A 17,056-nucleotide genomic window follows, 5' to 3' on the forward strand; every position below is an offset into this window, starting at 1 on the left:
CCAAATGTCAATCATTTTAATGTTATATTCCAGCTATATTAGTATAAACAAAACTATATATCTTAAATTCGATAACTAACAGGGACTGTGTCATGCATGGTTTGTAAAGATTAAACATTGTAAACTAGGAATTTAAAACTATAGTGGTGTTCATGTTAGAGATCTCGGTCAAGTCGGCACGTGCCATAACTTCTGTGTGAACCGTCGAGACCAAGTCGACAGGTGCCAAAAAAAATTTATCACAGTCCTGATACATGCTTGGTACCGAAACTTGGCATATGCCGAGATTTGCTGTCTGAAATCACAACCTCAGTAAATTTAAGAGAACACATGCTGATTTATACTACCAGTAGTACATATATGATATGACATTGAATGGAAATGCAGATATATATGGTCGGATGCTGTAGTAATGTATGAAATGAATGCAAACCGTCGTCAGCGAGACATATGCTACTGCTGCAACCGGTATTTTCTTGCAATGAACATTAACATGGAAAAATAATTGGTTTTTGAATCTTCTTTGCTGTTCATGTGCACAATAACAACAAATACCATAACAACAAATCGATAGAATTTCAATATAGCAATTATTATTATCATCATCATATGCATATGTTTGGTTCAAATAACAGATTGATGAATGAGGGCATGATTTCTGCATAAGCTGAGTGGGTCCCAAGTGGGTCCGACTAACGTGAACGTTATATTACATGACGACAGTTGTCGTGCCGCGTCCTGTTCGATATGGGACTCATAGCGACTTATACAACGTGTGTAGAATACATTGTTTATTTATATGAAATTCGAACACACACTGCGCGTCGACCACCGCGCTTTAATCCCTCTGCAAACACAAATGATTCTCGACACGTGCCGCGATCCCGTAACGTGAACGTAGCATATGACTGTAGTGGTCTGGATGATAAACGAAACAATTGAATGATGTAGCAATTTAGAAAGCTATGCAATGTGGTCTGTGATTACAAACGCATTGCACATATTGTAAAAACAGCCTAAGCTAAGCAGATTACCCTCAAAATCTTTCAGTAGGTGATGCAAGCATGAAATTTGGTATGAAACATCCTTAGGCACTATTTTATCAAAAAAAAACATGTTAGCCACCTATAATCTAGAAATGGTCGCCATTTTTTTCAAGTTGGCGACCATACGATATTCTTGAATTTAAAACTGAAAATCCCACATTTAACATGTAAAAATGCACACAAATGGACACCAAAACGGGTCAAAACTACAAAAAGGTAGTAGTAATTACAGTATGCACAAATAAATCCTGCCTGTGTGGATTGAGGCCTCCCTTCTCCCTGCACGCGCCCTTTTTTTTACCCTCTCTAGACCCCCGTGACAATCACCTTCCAAAGCAATTTGATGATCACAATTACATAAGATAGTGCGATGCAGGGCAGGGTAAGCTGGAAGCATTTTCACCTTCCATAACACTCAGCTTTACATCCTCACTTTGGCAACTGTTGGCAGCTTTCAGCAATAGGTGATTTTCTGTTCAACTGCGAGATCTCGCGAGATGCATGAAAGACGCGCGTTGAACGTCTGCCGCAAAAATCGAATGATTCGATTTTGAACTCGAATTTCGTAGCTCACATCGACTGGCCGATCTTCGACAGAGGAGTATTGCTTTCGAATACCATCACTTAATCAAAATTGTCTATCATCAAATGTGTACAGCACATTATTAAGCATGGAAATGACCCCAAAATATTTTCGCGTTTGTCGAATCCCACGCGATGTTTGACGCCACTACGACGCTATGACCTTTGTTTGTCCTGTTTTTACGTTCGATTTCATGCGACAATGTTGTCCAAATAATCATCCACATATCAGCATTTTTCTTTCAGCCCCAATCGCCATGACTTTCATTTTCTATATTGCAGATCGTGGCTTGACCCCTAATACATCCTGCTTGATAAACCACAATGCTCAATCAGTGCTCCGCGGGTTGAAAGAATAGACTCATAGGACCTCTGCTTTCGAGCAAATAAATTGAGTCGTGCTTCATCAATACTTGCAGTCAGACTTGATCTATCATACCTCATAATCACAAACATTTCCAATACATTCTGATCGTGTTCGCTTATCACTGGTAGTGGAGCTAAACTTTGAGAACACATCTTCAACATCGGGACAAACATCCCATGTCTGCCATGCAGTTTTTTTCCTCTTACCTCGAAAGGCGGAGACAGAATCATATCCCAGGAATGCATAGAAGAATAACAAATTGTCTGATTTCTCAGCACGTATTTTCTTATGGATTTTGTTGATTGGAATCCATCGTAAACTCTTCCCTTGACCAAACTCTATCCAAAGTGTTTGTAGTCCTATTCTGATAAGATCAGACAAGACATTCACGCCAATAACCAAAACATCTGTGTCATTAGCTTTAATCATGATGGGTTTTCTTCCTTCTACTGCAGCATGTCTAGCATGTACAAAAAGTTGTGTATCCTCATGATTACATTTTGAGGGACTTACAAAATTCACTGGCCTGTTGCAAACAACACTGTCTTCTCTTGTAACGTAAACATCATTTGTTGTGCAAAGTTCTATCACTTTCATAGCTAGAAAATTGAACAGTTCTGTTTTGTTCATATTGTCTCTCATGAAATTCGGACAGTTTTTTGGAATATTGACTTTTTGTAATCTAGAAACAGACAATATTTAAGGCAGAGGGTTTATCCTTTTACCAACTTAAATTATCTTGAGATATGGGATACAAGTAGGTTCATGGTAATTTTACCCATAATCCTAGCCCGATCATTCATTTAACATTATTAAGTAACAATTGCCCAATTACCCTTGCAATTTTTTAGTGTAGTTCACCGCCATCTTAGAAATTGCTGCCATATTGATTTTTTCTGGTGGCTAACATGCTCTATTTATTCAACTACATGTATGTTTGGACAATATACATGTATGTACCAAGTTTGGTACTTGTATCACCAACAGAAAGATTGGCGATGTTAAAAAACTAAATTTCCTATACTGTACATGTACATGTACTGTATACAGTGCACTCCAAGCCAAACTTAACATTTAACTAGCTTTTATCTGGCTGAAAGCTAGCTTAAGCCTTTCTGATACATACATACATATATTATGTGTGTTATTATTTTCCATCAACTACCTATTCTAATAATTAACTCAAAACTGCATATACAAACTATTGTCGGATATATAGTTGGAGTCCATATTGATAAAATAATTACCACATTATACCCATACAAATTTATTGTCAGATAGTTGGCGTTCGTGTTCATGATATGTAATTACCACATTATAACCATACAAATCTATTGTCGGATAGTCGGCATCCATATTGACAATAATTACTGTAATAATATTTTCCTACAAATTATGTATTGTCAGGTACATATGTGCTGTCCATATGTGATAATAATAGTAGTTTTCCAGCAAAGTATCCATGCTTGGCAATACGTGCCAATCAGTCGTATCTTGGTAATTTATTTATTTTGAAATGTCAGTCGGCATTTTTTTCACTGGTTTTTGCCATACTGAGTTTTGGACAAAGTCGATTTCCAACATCTGTGATTTCAACCAGATTACCTGAGACACAAACAATGACTGGAATTTATGGGAAGCTTGCACAATCTGTACTTTGTAATTTATTATGTATTTTTTATTAGTTTTCCTGGTTAAATGAAATGACTTAAGTACCGGTAGTTAGGGTGAAACACGGTCGCTTTGAGATTGATGCATGTATTGATTTCAACTATCCATTTTTTAAAATAAAAATGCTAGAGAAATACGTTAATATCAATTCTTAGTAATCTTTATTCCATTAATTTGTCCATATTATTTGTACAACTACAGTGCTAAAATGGTCTAAAAAGTAGGTGGTGTCCTATCACAGGGAACCATGGGTAATATTTAGCCAAATATACCAGTAGTTTTGTGACTCGTGTCTTGTTCAGCATTTTCAATTCAAGCATTTTTGTACATCATAACATTTTCTCCTCATTTATCTGCTCTTTGTTCAAAGAAGTCAGTATTGCTTTTATACATAACTTTCTCAATAATTATCATTAAAAGTAACAGTCCCGGATTCCATTGGAATCATGGTCTGGTGACTATAATGTATGTAGTCGACACAGAATACTGTGTCATCACTGCTTGGCTGTCCCCATGACTTCAGTACATTAGCACGGGAACTTGCATGCACAGACTGTTCGGTATGTAAGGCTCGCCCACAACACTCAACACCGATTTACTTGTCTATTATTAGTGAAACTTCTTGTTTTGCTTACTTCGTGTACATTTTGTCTATCCATATAATAAAATGTGTACATTGTATATAAATGATTAACAGAAGTTCAAAGTTCAAGTATTGTTTGCAAACAATTATGGGTATTATATCAAATGATTTGAAGCAGTCTGCATTCAGAATTCAGCTCCATGTAATTTTCCAGAAATACGTACACCAGAACATAGCTAATGCTCGCTGTATCCTCAAACTTCACCATTGAAGCAATGATTTTGATCATCAAACCTTCAGCACAGTACATTGAAATTGAGCGATATAAGTCATCAATAGTAGTAGAACTGTTGAGAGAAATGAGTTCTGTACAAGAAGAATTATTCACTTGGTTTGATTTTAGCAGGTTTGATGTCGTAGAGACATTTACTGCCATGGTTTAAATTCACTAGCTTGTGAAGAAAATATCACATTATATTGTTAACATATTACATATTGGACAGGTTGCAATTCAGCGTGTTTAGCTATCAGCGAAATAATCGAAAATAAAATCCAGCTAATTATTAAAGGGCGATGGTTGTATCGCGTCCTGTTATACACAACGTGTGTGAAATACATTGTTTGCTTACATGAAATTCAAACACATACTGCGCGATGACCACCACCATTTAAGCCCTCCATATGCATGTACACGTATGTCTGTTGCCAAGAACTGTTCATTCAATATCAATGACATATTGGTACATAGATGCACTGAGATAATCTGCAGACCTAATAGTTTTCAGTAAAAATTCTTGCATATAAATTAGCTAATTTGAATAACAATAACAATAATGTAAATTATTCTGAACTTGAATCATATTTTTTGGAGAACAAAAGTACCTAGTTTTTTTAAATGTCTGTCTTTGGCATAAACTTGCCGATGCTAGATCAAATATTAAGGCCTGACTTTTATTATCCCTTGTTTCGCGGACCCGCCGAATGAACAGGAGCCGAAAATGAAATAAAAATAAAATTTTATTTCAGCGTAATTTCTCGCGCCGGCCGAATTGTAAGTGCAAAAAATTACTAAAAAATTATTTTTATGTTCATTTTTTTCCGCCCGCCGCATAACAAATCCCAGTTGCATTTTCATGGGAGTATCATGATCAAAGTACCAAAGTCTCGCTCAGATGAGGAACAAAATTATACATGGAATAAAATTTTATTTCATTTTTTTTCTCTCCGATCAATGATCTCACTTACAATCCTTTGAGAATCATACAAATCTAATGGGAAAAAAAAAATTAATTTTATTTTTTTTCCCGCCCTCCTCAAAAAATTTGCCTTATAAAAACTCGAGAAACAAGGAATAAAAAAAGTCTGTCCTAATTCAAAATTTGTGCTAATTGTTTTTATTCTAAAAAAAATCATCAGTATTTTGAACAAGAGTACCAGTACTTAGTTTTTTCAATGTCTATCTTTGGTGTAATGTCACATTGTTATTTTATGGCAGAGTTGTATACTGTCTGTGGAGCTCCATTGCATTATTACATGTAGCACAACTCAGTGGTTAAACTTCTCACTAAACCTGCAAATGCTAGATTAAATATCAAGCAAAATTTATACTGTTTTTATCAAAACAATTGAATCAATATTTTTTGAATCCGTCATTATTTTATCATTTTAATTTGCACACAAAATGAAAATAATTGCCATTTGTACTGTATACATGTACTATTAATTCGCCCTCTTGTGGAAAAACAATTATTTTCACAACCACAAATTAATTAGGGTTTTACAATAAACATAAAAAAAAAATGTCTACATGTTACGATTGAAACTTAACAAATTATATATCCAATCATGTTTTATTTTGCAAAATTTTAATTATTTTGTTTATGATGTGTCTTTATCATCATATTATTTTGAGGCATTATATTTTAGACACATTACAACTAGTAGGTTTCCTGTCCTGTGGATTGTCAGCATGGGGATTAACTGTTACACAGTTACTATAAATCATACAGTTTAAATCATACATGCATAAATAAGTGTATGTGACCTGTCTGGGTACGTCATAAATCAACGAGTCAAACGTGTAGTAGGACTGTATTTATACTGAGAATACACATGTCTTACATCCCATTCTACTGAAGCTAATGTGTTAATGAAGCAGAATAATTTGTTTAAAATGTTAAAAAAATATAATTTCTGGAATAAGCGTGATAAGCGTTAAAATATTATTAGTGATTAAATGACGATATTTGAAATTCATGCTATAAACGAAACGAATCTGATCAGGAGCCAAAGTTATATCTGCAATGGGAAGATAAGAACCTTGCTGAATTTTGCAGTACTATTTGTGAACAAATCCAAAAATTCCTGGGGTATTTGAAACCAAAATCATCATTCATGCAACCATGGGAGCCAATCAGTGATGGCCTTACAGGTCACCCATAGCTTCTGTTTCAAGGAAAGAATGTTGCCCATTTCACTAGGTAATACTGTAGACTGTTTTAATTAGTCTCCTTTGGGAATAGCCTGAAACAGGGACTTATGATTTGAGCTCCTCACCAAATGTTGTTTGGATTTATTGTTGTATTGTTTGGGAACTTTAAGGTAGAGATGCAGTTTACCTGACAGGTATTCTAATTAGTTAATTAGGAAACCAAGATGACCTCCCTTGTCCACAAAACTATATATTTTCAGAAAGCTTATTGTATGAATTTTGTAATTTTGTTGGTATTTTTTTTATGGACACTGTAGTTTGAAATATGCACATAAATGTGCTTTTTTGGTCAAAAGTGATTTAAAAAAAATTAGCTACTAAACCATGCTTCTGTTTCTGTCAAAATTTGTTTACGGGTACATCTGTTTACTGTGAAGAAAGTGTCGTCTTGAAAACTGTCTACCAGTTGTCAATTTTGCAGGGCAACAGCTCAGTGTTGTAAAACTGTTCAGCCAGAAACAATGCCCCGACGGCGTTTTAAAGATAAACACATTGTGAATCATTTGTGAAAATTTCAAAACAAAAGGTCAAAATGTCTAGGAGCTATTTTTTTTAAAGTTCTGGGATGTGCACTAAAAAGAAGTTGAGATAATTGCTAATTTGCATAACCATTCACTCAGTAAGAAGTTTGCTAATGCTTATAATTAAAATGGCTGTAACAGTTCCAAATTTAAATGTATTATCGTTTTGTAAAAAGTTAAATATAGTGCATAATATGGAGATCCCGTCATTTCTTTTTTTCACCATGTTTTTATTATTTATGTACAGCCTTGCTAAATCTTGCTATTAAAACATTCAAAAGAGAGAATGTTTGTACTAGTTATCTATATTTTAAAATCGTCTTGAGTATGTACCACTATTTATAATTCTACAAAATTTCAACAGTCTATAGCCAAGACTGTTTGGATAATAAAAAGCAAAAATAAAAATTTCACTCCCAAGTGCTCACGAACCTGCATCTCTACCTTAATACAATTTATTATTATATTCTACATGGGTTCTTGTGTACATCTAGGCTAACAATATAATGCTACAAGATTGAAAGAGCTTCACAAAAGCAGAAGAATGCAATTTACATTTTTTTATATCACTTTCCATTATCTAGATATTCAACTTTTCACCAGTATTTTGTAGTCCCGCCATCTTGATTCTCCAGCAAAGGATTATGGGTAAGGCATGACATCATAGCCACTGTTGTGAAAAATTGAAAAAAAATATGATTTCATCTATACCTTCTAAAGCAGTACTTCAAATTGGTTGAAAGTTCAGAGCATGGTAAGATACTGGTGCCAACTGTACATTTAAGGTGTCAGGTAGGAAATCTAACCCATGGCGCTCCATGGGCTAGGTACGGCAATGCCTGCAACTTTGTGTGGTAGGCTTGCATAGCAATTCACACCTTATTGTCTAGACCATGAATGGACACAAAAGTATGTAGGTCTTGCACGGAACAGGCTTACCTTAGCAACCTTTCGTGCTCTACTTGTTTATCTTCTAGTTATTAATATACATGGTATATCTATCTACTGGTACTCTACAACATCTATTTAATTGTCAACAATATCGTACTGGCTTGGCTTAGTGCTTTGCTTTTCTAAGAAATTTCAAATAAATAGCAAATTTCTATGCAATATTGTACTAGTTCTAAGACATAAAATCACTTTTCACACTTCCATGGAATAATGTTAAAGAAAATTGCATTTTTTTACACATTTTAAAACCCAGGTTTTTTAAATAATTTCAGAAAACAAAAAATATATTATTTTTTTCATTCTGTCACCAGCCTACAATTTAAAATGTGGCATAATATCTCTGCCATAGAATCTTATGGTAAAAGCATTAACAATACTGCCAAAATGGCAACTATCCACTGAAATACAAGCCTCATTTTATGAAAAATTAAGCTGGCGACCCCATTATTTATTTATTGCAAAATGAATAAATTCTGGGTATTTTCGTTTATGGGTAGGCTTCTATCTTATTTCTTATTTTTGGTAACCTCTTTGCAGAAAATGGACTTCCACTGTGATGTGTGTGCTCTAGTTTCTACCTCCGGACATATATTAGGTACAGGTGCTGGAAGAGAAATAGACAATGCAACTTGTGTCGTCAGAATGAATGCTTCCCCGGTCAAGGGTTATGAGCAGGACGTCGGCACACGGACCACGCTTAGGATGGTTTCCTTTATTACGTTGAACTCCAAGGGATTAATCAAGAGAAGCATACTTGAGGACAGCAGCCCAGAAAAAATAGTGTTGTGGCCTACTTTGAAAAAGGATGTGTACTCTAAAGTTATGGAGTCTTATCGTATTTTAAGTAAAAACTACACAAATATAGATTTTTATTATGTCAGTGATAAACAAGTTGAGTACACGGACAGTCTGTTTGAGAGAGAGACTGGGAAAAAACGGTGAGTTATCTTATTATGTGGTCACTGTTAAAGGTAATAACTGTTTGTGTGGTCAGGGTTTAAGGTAATAACTGATTGTGTGGTCAGGGTTTAAGGTAATAACTGTTTTGTGTGGTCAGGGTTTAAGGTAATAACTGTTTTGTGTGGTCAGGGTTTAAGGTAATAACTGTTTTGTGTGGTCAGGGTTTAAGGTAATAACTGTTTTGTGTGGTCACTGTAAATATGAAATTACATATAAGTACCGGTAAGTATACATTTATTTCAGTCTTAAGACTGTGATAATTACAGATTAATTAAACATTGGATTAATTATCCTGAATTATTGATTAACCCAATGTTTCAATAATCTGTAATTGTCATATAAAGCTTTATTCCCTAGGTATGAAATTGTATAAAACAATATCACATGATAACTGCACACAACAAACTATTAATGGTGATCAATTCACTGTTACTGTAATTAGTATTCATTAGAGTATCTATCTAGTACTCTAATTTAGACATCATCCAAACTCAGACATCACTCCAATTTAGGTTTCACTGTAGTTTACATGTAATAAAAGTGAAACTTATATTCGAGTAGTGTCTAAATTTGTGTGGTGTCTAAATTAGAGTAGTGTCTAAATTAGAGTAGTGTCTAAATTTGTGTGGTGTCTAAATTAGAGTAGTGTCTAAATTAGAGTGATGTCTAAATTAGAGTAGTGTCTAAATTTGTGTGGTGTCTAAATTAGAGTAATGTCTAAATTAGAGTAGTGTCTAAATTAGAGTAGTGTCTAAATTAGAGTAGTGTCTAAATTAGAGTAGTGTCTAAATTAGAGTAGTGTCTAAATTGGAGTAGTGTTTAAATTCGAGTAGTGTCTAAATTAGAGTGGTGTCTAAACTAGAGTGGTGTCTAAATAGAGTTGTGTGTCTAAATAGAGTTGTCTGTATAAATTCGAGTAGTGTCTAAATTCGAGTAGTGTCTAAATTCGAGTAGTGTCTAAATTAGAGTGATGTCTAAATCAGAGTGATGTCTAAATTAGTGTGGTGTCTGTCTAAATTAGAGTGATGTCTAAATTAGTATGGTGTTTAAAATTAGAGTGATATTTAAATTAGATTGATGTCTAAATCAGAGTAGTATCTAAATTAGAGTGGTGTCTAAATAGAGTGGTGTCTAAATAGAGTGGTGTGTCTAAATAAGAGTGGTGTCTAAATTGGAGTAGTGTCTAAATTGGAGTAGTGTCTAAATTGGAGTAGTGTCTAAATTAGAGTGGTGTCTAAATTAGTGTGGTGTCTAAATTAGTGTGGTGCCTAATTTAGAGTGGTGTCTAAATTAGTGTGGTGTCTAAATTAGTGTGGTGTCTAAATTGGAGTAGTGTTTAAATTCGAGTAGTGTCTAAATTAGAGTGGTGTCTAAACTAGAGTGGTGTCTAAATAGAGTTGTGTGTCTAAATAGAGTTGTCTGTATAAATTCGAGTAGTGTCTAAATTCGAGTAGTGTCTAAATTCGAGTAGTGTCTAAAGTAGTGTGGTGTATAAATTAGAGTGGTGTCTAAATTAAAGTCTTGTCTAAATTAGAGTGATGTCTAAATTAGAGTGATGTCTAAATTAGAGTAGTGTCTAAATTAGAGTGGTATCTAAATTAGAGTGGTGTCTAAATAGAGTGGTGTGTCTAAATTGGAGTGGTGTCTAAATTGGAGTAGTGTCTAAATTGGAGTAGTGTCTAAATTGGAGTAGTGTCTAAATTGGAGTAGTGTCTAAATTGGAGTAGTGTCTAAATTGGAGTAGTGTCTAAATTAGAGTGATGTCTAAATTAGTTTGGTGCCTAAATTAGAGTGGTGTCTAAATTAGAGTAGTGTCTAAATTAGAGTAGTGTCTAAATTAGAGTGGTGTCTAAATTAGAGTAGTGTCTAAATTAGAGTGATGTCTAAATCAGAGTGATGTCTAAATTAGTGTGGTGTCTGTCTAAATTAGAGTGATGTCTAAATTAGTATGGTGTTTAAAATTAGAGTGATATTTAAATTAGATTGATGTCTAAATCAGAGTAGTATCTAAATTAGAGTGGTGTCTAAATAGAGTGGTGTCTAAATAGAGTGGTGTGTCTAAATAAGAGTGGTGTCTAAATTGGAGTAGTGTCTAAATTGGAGTAGTGTCTAAATTGGAGTAGTGTCTAAATTAGTGTGGTGTCTAAATTAGAGTGGTGTCTAAATTAGTGTGGTGTCTAAATTAGTGTGGTGCCTAATTTAGAGTGGTGTCTAAATTAGTGTGGTGTCTAAATTAGTGTGGTGTCTAAATTAGAGTGATGTCTAAATTAGATTGATGTCTAAATTAGAGTGATGTCTAAATTAGTATGGTGTTTAAAATTAGAGTGATATTCACTACGTTCAATTACCCACCATAGACTCCGGTCAGTCAAAATGACTATTTTGAACTGTAGGCATTAATCAGCGATTCTGCCAGTGACGGAGAGATAGAATCCAGGTCAGGGGAAGCCCCATGACCTCAAGATTCTTTTACCCCTTACGTCATGAACCCATGTGACCGAGGCCACCTGGCAGCGCCACAGGTCGCCGTCCATCACTTTTATTTTCTCTCCGCCTCGAGTGAAGATGAAATCTAGCGAGCTCTGCTGGATCGCCTGCTTTTTTTTTCCTGTCCGGATTTATAGCTTGGGTTGTTGCCGCTGCACGGCATCCGACATTGTAGCTGGTAGGATAAGTTTTCCTTGTCATTTTTACCCTCGTGTCGTTTTCCCCTTTGTGTGTATTATTTTTCACAACAAAGAAATTAAAATCCAGCGCCACTACGTAACCAGTTGGTTTTCATGGCGGCACCTTTTACAACTGTAATTCGTTTCCCTCATGCATGTCGTCTTTTATTTTCAATGTATTTAGCAATATATAGATGTAATGACAGCACCAGGGCTCGCTGCCATTTTCTTTCTGGTCTCCTCGTGTTTCGAGTCGACCGTGGTTATATTCAGAATTTACCAGCATAGAACCCGCATCCGAGATACTTTGTCGTAGCTACGTGCGGGTTATGGGTTTTTTGCGTGAAAGCGTGTCTTTTTCACTGGAGTTCTGAGGCCTGAGATTTTCTTTCAGAGCCATCAAAATCGCTGAGACTGACCGCGTCACAGCAAGGTCGCGCGTCCAGTAAACAAATCGGTTAAAGTGAGTTGCGTGTTTTGCATGAGTGGAAAGTCCTCGCGCTCGGCTAGCGGTACTTCATGTACCGGGACGTCGAGTAAGATGCCCGACGGCATAGGTAGATATTTTTCTTGGTCTCCCCCGCTGATCGGAGGGCATCCTCACAGTCTGTTTTTTCAGGTCGTGTTTTACCCGATTTTACCAGCTGCAGCGAGGCTGTGCCCCTGGAGGCTTTACTCCTATGGGGCCCATTGCGGGTCTCTTTGTGGATCCTTCCTCGCACGAAGCCGGGTTTGCCTTCGAGTTGAGGGCTTTGGTCGAAGGACTGTCGGGGCAATTGCGTCCCTGGCAGGCTGGGTAGATAAGACGCAGTCGGAGCGAGCTGTCTCCACTGTGTCCCCCCGGGGGGCAAGCAGGAAGAGACACGAAAGCATGTTTGCATTCAAACACGTCTCTTCCGGGGAACCCCCGTTCCCAGGCACGGCTCTCCCACTATTTTGGGTTGTGGCCGAGGCTCAGGCTAATTGCACCGGTCCTTTTCTGGATCCTCGGGCACTGAATGCCAACGGGGTGCTGGCAGCCAAGTCTCCGATCTCGGGACAGGGCTTTCAGGGCAGGGCACACGTTGACCCCCCCTACTTTCAGCCACCTAGGGTTCGTCACGCGGTAACGATACAACGGTAACGAATTTTCCTTGTGTCTGGTCCCCGCTGTGGGTTTTGACTCCTTTCTTACCGACCCACGGGCGTCCCCAGAGGGAACCGACCCTGTCATGAGACGCACAGCCGAACACGCTCCCTCTCACATATTTAAAGTGAAAGGAGATGCAGTTCGCTCGCGTCGGATACAGCCCGTACTCCGGGCGGTCCCTCAGAGTCTTCCATCTGTATTTAGCAATATATAGATGTAATGACAGCACCAGGGCTCGCTGCCATTTTCTTTCTGGTCTCCTCGTGTTTCGAGTCGACCGTGGTTATATTCAGAATTTACCAGCATAGAACCCGCATCCGAGATACTTTGTCGTAGCTACGTGCGGGTTATGGGTTTTTTGCGTGAAAGCGTGTCTTTTTCACTGGAGTTCTGAGGCCTGAGATTTTCTTTCAGAGCCATCAAAATCGCTGAGACTGACCGCGTCACAGCAAGGTCGCGCGTCCAGTAAACAAATCGGTTAAAGTGAGTTGCGTGTTTTGCATGAGTGGAAAGTCCTCGCGCTCGGCTAGCGGTACTTCATGTACCGGGACGTCGAGTAAGATGCCCGACGGCATAGGTAGATATTTTTCTTGGTCTCCCCCGCTGATCGGAGGGCATCCTCACAGTCTGTTTTTTCAGGTCGTGTTTTACCCGATTTTACCAGCTGCAGCGAGGCTGTGCCCCTGGAGGCTTTACTCCTATGGGGCCCATTGCGGGTCTCTTTGTGGATCCTTCCTCGCACGAAGCCGGGTTTGCCTTCGAGTTGAGGGCTTTGGTCGAAGGACTGTCGGGGCAATTGCGTCCCTGGCAGGCTGGGTAGATAAGACGCAGTCGGAGCGAGCTGTCTCCACTGTGTCCCCCCGGGGGGCAAGCAGGAAGAGACACGAAAGCATGTTTGCATTCAAACACGTCTCTTCCGGGGAACCCCCGTTCCCAGGCACGGCTCTCCCACTATTTTGGGTTGTGGCCGAGGCTCAGGCTAATTGCACCGGTCCTTTTCTGGATCCTCGGGCACTGAATGCCAACGGGGTGCTGGCAGCCAAGTCTCCGATCTCGGGACAGGGCTTTCAGGGCAGGGCACACGTTGACCCCCCCTACTTTCAGCCACCTAGGGTTCGTCACGCGGTAACGATACAACGGTAACGAATTTTCCTTGTGTCTGGTCCCCGCTGTGGGTTTTGACTCCTTTCTTACCGACCCACGGGCGTCCCCAGAGGGAACCGACCCTGTCATGAGACGCACAGCCGAACACGCTCCCTCTCACATATTTAAAGTGAAAGGAGATGCAGTTCGCTCGCGTCGGATACAGCCCGTACTCCGGGCGGTCCCTCAGAGTCTTCCATCTGTATGACTCGGTGAGCCACACTTTTGGGGTGAGGCGGAGTATCATCGATCCCAGTGATACGATGTATATACCCCCACCCTTGATCCTAAAGCGACCACCTAAGGTTGCTTCAACGCTTATGGGATCACGGGCGTCGGGATCCAAAGCAACCCCGTCGGCAAGTCTCTCCCTGTCCGCCTGAGTGCGGAGTGGGGCGCAGAGCAGGCAAACGGTGTTGATGTGCGGCGTTGGTCAGCCGCGGAGGATGTAATGCTTAAGGCCCCCGGGTGGGAATAACATTAGGCAACACTTCCCACTGGACCAAACGCTACCCGGTCGGTGTGGTTTCGGGATCAGACCCCATAGCATGGGATGAGACCAAAACGCCCCCAATCGAATTCCAAGGCTCCTTCCCCAGACCCAGGTACCACGAATTTGGCAAACCGGGCAAAGTGGGATAGCCGCGTTCCATGGGTGTCTTTGCCATTGAAGACGACCCATCCAGCCCTGATGGCAGAGTTGCTTGAGCACATTATTATGCGTGACCAGCACTCTGGAGACCTTGGAGGCAGAACACAACTGGGACTCGTTGACTGTGTTGTCTGCTTTAAGCAGACCGCCCTTTGAGCCGCTCCAATCAGCACCACTCAAATTTTTGATGTGGAAAATAGTCTTCCTACTGGCCCTTGCCTCAGGTAGGTGCCGGTCAGAGCTAGGCGCGCACTGTCCTTCGCAGACGGTTGTGCCGCTTTTATGGACGATCAAGTTGTACTAAAAACACGAATCAGGTTTCTCGCCAAGAACCAAATCCGAGGACACGATCCTCAACCGACCGTCATCCCCCGGCTGGCAAATATTGTCAGTCCGGAGGATCAGGAGGAATTGCTTCTCTGCCCGGTCCGAGCGCTGAGTTGCTACGAGAACCATACCAGGTTTTCTAGACGGGGAACCAAACACATGTTTTTGTGTTACGGCTCTGGCAAACAGGATAAGCCGACTTCCATCGCCAGGTGGATTACTGCGACTGTACTGGAGGTCTATAATACACTATCCTCCTCAACACAGACCTTGCAGAGACACCAAGTACGAGAACATGAGGTCTGTGCGATTGCTAACTCACTAGCGCTAGCGTCAGGTGCCCCCCTCAAACACATTCTGAGGGCAGGCTTCTGGAGAACGCAGAACGTCTTCATCAACTACTACCTAAGAGACACCCAATCTATTGAGCAGGGTCTCTTCAGGTTAGGCCCTGTCGTAGCGGGTCAGGCCTTGCATTTCCTGGAAGCTCCCAGGTTTCGCTTCTGTCGACCTACGCCCTCATGCGAACTGTTTCGGTCCTACTTCAAGCTTATCACTCCCGAATTCGGCTTGGGTCTAGCGTTCTCGGGCACACCGAACCCTGTCACCACAGCAGCATTGGCTTCTTGCTTCGGGGACAGCACAGGCAAGGTAAGACACCACCCTTCTTGGGTCTTAACTTAGGTTTTTGGGTTTGTTTTTCATCCCGGACTGGGGGAAAGTCTTTCATCATTCTCCTTTTTTTTCTGTTTGCTTGGAAAAACCCGCCATCTATCGGTGTCTGACTCTGCCTACAGTTCAAAATAGTCATTTTGACTGACCGGAGTCTATGGTGGGTAATTGAACGTAGTGAATTTAGGCGAGGGTTCTTTGAACCCGCCTATTCACATAGTTCATACCCACCATAGACTCCAGGTTCCCCCCCCCCCAACCTTCCCACTCTTTCCGTCGCGTTGGTCTAAGTCCTCGAGGCGGAGAGAAAGGAACCAGAGTCATGGACGGCTACCTGTGGCGCTGCCAGGTGGCCTCGGTCACGTGGGTTCGTGACGTAAGGGGTAAAAGAATCTTGAGGTCATGGGGCTTCCCCTGACCTGGATTCTATCTCTCCGTCTCTGGCAGAATCACTGATTAATGCCTACATTTCAAAATAGTCATTTTGACTGACCGGAGTCTATGGTGGGTATGAACTATGTGAATAGGCGGGTTCGGAGAATCCTCGCCTAAATTTAAATTAGAGTGATGTCTAAATTACAGTGATGTCTAAATTAGTGTGGTGTTTAAAATTAGAGTGATGTCTAAATTACAGTGATGTCTAAATTACAGTGATGTCTAAATTAGTGTGGTGTTTAAAATTAGAGTGATATTTAAATTAGAGTGATGTCTAAATTACAGTGATGTCTAAATTAAAGTAGTGTCTAAATTAGAGTGGTGTCCAAATGAGAGTGACGTCTAAATTAGAGTGGTACCTAAATTAGAGTTATACCTAAATTAAATTGATGTCTGAATTAGTGCGATGTATAAATTAGTATAAGAGTAGTAGTGTCTAAATCAGAGTTAAGCCAGGCAGTGACAGAACAGTCTCATTGTTATTAAGATTATCAAAGTGAAGCCTGGTGTACCGTATGATGACAGGAACTCTAGTTTACAACACACATGTAAGGTGAATAGAGGTCTCAACAATTGGGGGTTCCCGAATTGATAGCATTTATGCGTTCATCGTTTGTGTGCTTGGGCATATCGCATGACCTGGGGTCAAAAAACTGGAAGGTAGGACAGATTTTGAACATTCCTAACAGGTGTGCCGCAGTGCACTGAAGATCGGTTTCCATCATCGGTAAAAATTCCCCTGATATAAAACTGCCATCATATTTTAACAAACTCATACCAGAAAATGTGCACACTACCCGGTGTTTAGCCTAAGCAAGGATAAAGAGCATGCAAATTATCTTTCGCTAGAGCGTAATATT

The 17,056-nt window shown here is 39.6% G+C and overlaps 1 protein-coding gene across 1 annotated transcript in view; it reads left to right on the forward strand.

Annotated features, from left to right (window-relative positions):
• Positions 1-17,056, forward strand: part of LOC102810005 (alpha-N-acetylgalactosaminide alpha-2,6-sialyltransferase 3-like) — a 32,985-nt gene that overhangs the window by 12,666 nt on the left and 3,263 nt on the right. The window contains exon 2 of the mRNA XM_085497688.1: positions 8,750-9,150. Coding sequence (XP_085353814.1) covers positions 8,750-9,150 — 401 coding nt within the window. The remainder of the gene's footprint in view (positions 1-8,749; positions 9,151-17,056) is intronic.

The sequence above is a fragment of the Saccoglossus kowalevskii genome, chromosome 4 (assembly GCF_978046115.1).
Source record: "Saccoglossus kowalevskii chromosome 4, keSacKowa6.1, whole genome shotgun sequence".
Classification (NCBI taxonomy): Eukaryota; Metazoa; Hemichordata; class Enteropneusta; family Harrimaniidae; genus Saccoglossus; species Saccoglossus kowalevskii.